The 5,000-nt window shown below is 35.2% G+C and overlaps 1 protein-coding gene across 1 annotated transcript in view; it reads left to right on the top strand.

The window, feature by feature from the left end:
- Positions 1 to 5,000, top strand: part of VhaAC39-1 (V-type proton ATPase subunit VhaAC39-1) — a 7,434-nt gene that overhangs the window by 606 nt on the left and 1,828 nt on the right. The window contains exons 2-6 of the mRNA XM_027366621.2: positions 2,187 to 2,313; positions 2,508 to 2,685; positions 3,022 to 3,194; positions 3,516 to 3,673; positions 3,942 to 4,118. Coding sequence (XP_027222422.1) covers positions 2,193 to 2,313; positions 2,508 to 2,685; positions 3,022 to 3,194; positions 3,516 to 3,673; positions 3,942 to 4,118 — 807 coding nt within the window. The 5' untranslated portion in view covers positions 2,187 to 2,192. The remainder of the gene's footprint in view (positions 1 to 2,186; positions 2,314 to 2,507; positions 2,686 to 3,021; positions 3,195 to 3,515; positions 3,674 to 3,941; positions 4,119 to 5,000) is intronic.

Below are 5,000 nucleotides of genomic sequence, written 5' to 3'. Positions count from 1 at the left end.
ATAAGAATGCTTAGTTTAATTACTCGACTTGAAGCTGATGCTTCCCTCAGTCTTTTTCGGTAAAGGTTTACAACAGGACTGCACCCGACTGAGACTATGTCCCAAACTCCAGCCAATTATATTGGAGGATTTTCTGGTGAATCTGGGGTTGGGGGGGGATTAGCTCAAGGCAGGTATTTCAAAAAGAAAGTGAAAGTGGAAAATTAAAAACCCAAGCCAAGAATATTATTTCATATGAGAAAGAAAACACTAAGTAGTAAAATGAAGACGAGATTCAGCCACAGATTATTCAATACTCTGTTTTGTGGACAAGTGAGTGAGTGAACCCCATTATAAATGGGCAAACTTCCACTATATGAAGGAAAAACCCTCCTAGCCTGGGGGCTCCGCCCCTGAATCCAATCCCTGTCACTGTATTTGTCTATCGGGGTCTCTGCCCCTCAACTCCCTCTCGGTCCAGGTACTTCCTTTTCATATCATATATTTAAGGAATGAACATTTAATGATACATATTTTGGTATAATTCCATTAGAATACAGAAATACGTTATTAATATAGCATATTTCTAAGAGATTAACCATGATTGGTCGTGAAGTCACAAGCTATATGTGGTGACAGTTTATTTTGGGTTACGGCATAGCTAAGATATTTGCGGGGTGAGGAGGACTGGACTTGGTCATTGGAAGCACGCGGTGAATTAGTCTGCGCAGTATTCCCTGCGCCACATTTTCGTCATTTAACTTGAATCAGATGGCTTCTTTAGATTGATATTAATATTAATGAATGCAGGTTTTTAGTTCCTACAATGCTATGATATTCAATTTTCTCCACGTCGGTGCAGTCCTTTTGTATGCATTTACCCATGTTTTCTAACTATGCATGGTCTTGTTAATATAAAACAGTCTGTGCCAAATATTCAGTATACTTTCGCATGACCAATTTCAACTACTCTCTACTACCCAAATATGTAGGACATTTACTTTGGAACCCTCCTAACCAGGGTAATTATGGGTAAAATATGAATGATATACACAGACTAATTCATTATATTGTCTAATGTAGGGGGCTGTGACCCATGTGATCCCCTCCTAGGGGTCCAATAACTACAATGGAAGACAAAGAATCCTTCATGTTTTCATAGCACGATAGAACATACGAGCGAACTGTGGGATACTGAGTCTGTTTTACGATTTATCCTGCCATACATACTTGGAGGATTCCTCATTGACCAGGGCAATAGAGGTTGCAGAGGTACAGCCCACTGTATTTGACCAATTCTCTGTCAGTTATTCATATTTTACCCCACAGTTCCCCTGGTACCATTCATGCCCTCTCCTGCTATAGAGGCTGAGATTGTGGTTATTGGGAGAGGAGGTTCTGCAGCACAGTTTCTATATATCTGGGTAGTAGAAAGTGAGAAGAATCCATTGATACCAATATCCTCATGATTGGTTATTCGAAGATATTCTGAATATTTACCCTTTTTTTAAAAGTATTTCTATTAAAGTATCAGCTTTAGGTGTACTTTATTGAAGTAAAAATAATTGAATACCAAAGATGGGTATTGTTGTTCAGTAGAAATAAAATAAAATTTCCCACATTCTTGATATTTTAATCCTTGGGATCCAGGTTACAGGAACATCATGTCAAAAAAAACATGGCTGAATTAAGGGCCATGTAACGTGAACAAGCTGTCATGAAAAAATTTAGTGCCAAGGTAGTGGGAACAAGCAGTTTTGATAATTTGGCCTGTAGACTGTGGTGATATGTTGATACATTTTATCAGTGTATATTTACTGTATAGTTTGTTACCCAAAGCCATGTAGTACAGGGTAAAATTTGCTTATAGTATTAGTGATGATAATGACAGTAAAAATTATAGTAATGATAATGATTATGATAATATCCGTTTGTCCATATCTTCATCTTTATCATTATCATTGTTATTGTCATCATCATTATCATCATCATCATCATTATTGGTATTGTTGTTATTATTATTATTATTATTATTGCTATCATTGTCATTATTATTATTATTATCATTATTATTATTATTATTATTATTATTATTGATGTTGGTATTGATAATTTTTTGTCAACACTAGGCATGCTGTTAAGGTGATACAATAGCATAATTTGGATTAATGATGTTATACACTAACATTTTTCTTCTTTTATGAAAGGTCAACATGCTGGATAGCGTCTTTAACATCGACTGTGGTTACTTGGAGGGCCTGTGCAGGGGCTTCAAAAATGGTATCCTCAAACAGACGGATTATTTGAACCTGGTGCAGTGTGAGACTCTTGATGGTGAGTGATATCCTGCTTTTGTTTATTCATCTAGTATATGGATATTTTGGTGTTTTATTTTCAAGATGCTGTTAGATGATAGCGTATTTTTTGAACACGAGTAAAAAAGGAGTTACTGAAATATCGTTCAGTTTTGGGATATAGAGCTACAAAAATCTGAATTCACATTGGAACATTTATTTTTCTGTCCACAGATTTGAAACTCCACTTGCAGAGCACAGATTATGGCAACTTCCTGGCCAACGAGGCCTCGCCACTCCAGGTCTCTGTCATTGACGATAAGCTGAGGGACAAGTTGGTGACAGAATTCCAGCACATGCGTAACCATGCTGTGGAACCTCTAGGAACCTTCCTTGATTATATTACCTATGGGTTAGTAATGTTTATTGTAGATAAAACTCTTGCTTTGGGCTAGGATTATGATTTATTTGAGTGAAGAACAGTAGGAAAATAGATAATAGAGGATAGAGGATAGATTTTGGTTTGCAATTATGAAAATGTTCATTGTTTATCAATGACTTTTTATTTGCATTTAAGATTATCATTTGTTTGATATTTTTGTTATAGATTATGATTTAGTTAATTTATTTCTTTATTATTATATCTTTATTCATAAACACATTCATATTTGTTATGACCAGTTCATTAATCTCTAATGGAATTTATTTATTCATATAATTTTTCTTTTCTTTTCTTTTCCTTTTTAAGGTACATGATCGACAACATTGTGCTGCTGATCACAGGCGCTCTCCACCAGCGCCCAATTTCTGAGCTGATGCCCAAGTGCCATCCCCTCGGCACCTTCGAGCAGATTGAAGCCATCAATGTGGCTTCCACCAGCTCTGAGCTGTACAATGCTGTTCTTGTGGACACTCCTCTTGGTAAGTTAAGGTTGGAGAAAGAGGTTTAGAAAGTAAAGGAGGAAGAGGACAGGATTACAGCTGGATAGATAGAAGAATTTGAAGGGTAGATTTCAGTATTTTGTGATAGGGATTAGTTTTTGGATAGTTTCTTAGAATGGATGTGGTTGATTAGATCATGGCAAAAATTGTTTTGAAAGGATTTTGTGACATCCTTAAGTTGGTGTAGATTATATTTTGTGTAACAATCTAAAAACAGTTTGAATTTACGTCATATATTTGCAGATGTGTTTGTTTTCTAGCAATTTCACTGTGAGTTAAATGATTAATTAAACTTTGCAGCTGACTTCTTCGGAGAGTGTGTCAGTGAGCAGGATCTGGATGAGCTGAACATTGAGATCATCCGTAACACCCTATACAAAGCCTATCTGGAGTCCTTCTACAACTACTGCAAGTCCTTGGGAGGCACTACTGCTGAAGTGATGTGCGAGATCCTTGCTGTAAGTAGAACTGGATTTGACTTTCATTGTTATACAAACTGATAAGGTTGCATTTCTCATTTTGGGATGTCGTATTTCAGACTTTTTTGGAGCTTAATGATTTTATAGCTAAATGAGATATGGGTTAGAAAATTCAGAATATGTATGTGCTTTATATTGATGGAGCTAGAGAATAAGAATTTGAGTATGTTTCTTCTTTGGATTTATGTACATGTTCAATTATTACTGCCCTTATTGCTCATGATCATTGTGAACATCCTCTCTACAGTTTGAGGCAGATCGTCGTGCTTTCATCATCACCCTTAACAGCTTCGGAACAGAACTGACCAATGAAGACCGTAAGAAGTTGTATCCTCAGTGCGGCAAACTATACCCAGATGGTCTTGCTGCTTTGGCTCGTGCTGATGACCCAGAGAATGTGAAGCAGGTTGCAGAGTTTTACACTGTAAGTATAGGTCGGATGTGGTGAAGGGTTTTCTACCTGGAGTCTTGTGTTATTTAGCTCTATATTTGTTTTTGGAATTTAGAGTACATTAAAGTATATCCCTCTAAATGGAAAAAAACAGGCCTTGTAATGTGAGTAAATTCCAAAAGGGATCAGTGAAATTAGGATATTTCATATATGCTTAGGAAATGATAATGTTAAGGAAAGTGTCAAATTTGTGTGAATCGGTGTGATTCACTTGATTACATTTATACAAATACCTGGAGTTTGAATTGACTTTGGCTAATTTCAGAGAAAATTTGTTTTCGGTAGAACTGAATCAAATTTTAGTAGTAGGGTGTCTATAATATATATTAAGTTAATCATCAGATTTTACTCATATATAACTGATTATAGTCTGGAAAGTTTATGAAATTCTATCTCTTATTATTATTTACATCAGTAGTTAATATTTGTTTCAGAAGAGTTTAAGCTATGACTATTTGAATGTTTGTGTATTTATCTATCTATCCAGGCTATCCCTCTCTCTCTATCTCCTAATCTATCTGTTTCTATATGTACCTATCTTTTTATATCTATCAACCCATCTGTCTATAATTTTATGTCTATTTATTCATTTTTAAGATATAAATGAAATTAATGGTGATAATAGATGGTAATGATAATAAATTATAATCTCATAATGTCATTGCTTTTAACTTTTCTGCTTGTCACAGATGCCAGAAAAGATATTTGAAAATGTGCCCAGTATACATAAAGTGTGCTATCATAGCTAATGCACATACCATAAGATAACTTGTAAGTTGTTGCAATGAAAAAACACAATACCATGTTGATAATATGGAAGAAAAACCCACAATGTACAAACTAGATTTATTGATG

The sequence above is a fragment of the Penaeus vannamei genome, chromosome 5, assembly GCF_042767895.1.
Source record: "Penaeus vannamei isolate JL-2024 chromosome 5, ASM4276789v1, whole genome shotgun sequence".
Lineage (NCBI taxonomy): Eukaryota > Metazoa > Arthropoda > Malacostraca > Decapoda > Penaeidae > Penaeus > Penaeus vannamei.
This window is presented reverse-complemented; position numbering and strand designations above follow the sequence as displayed.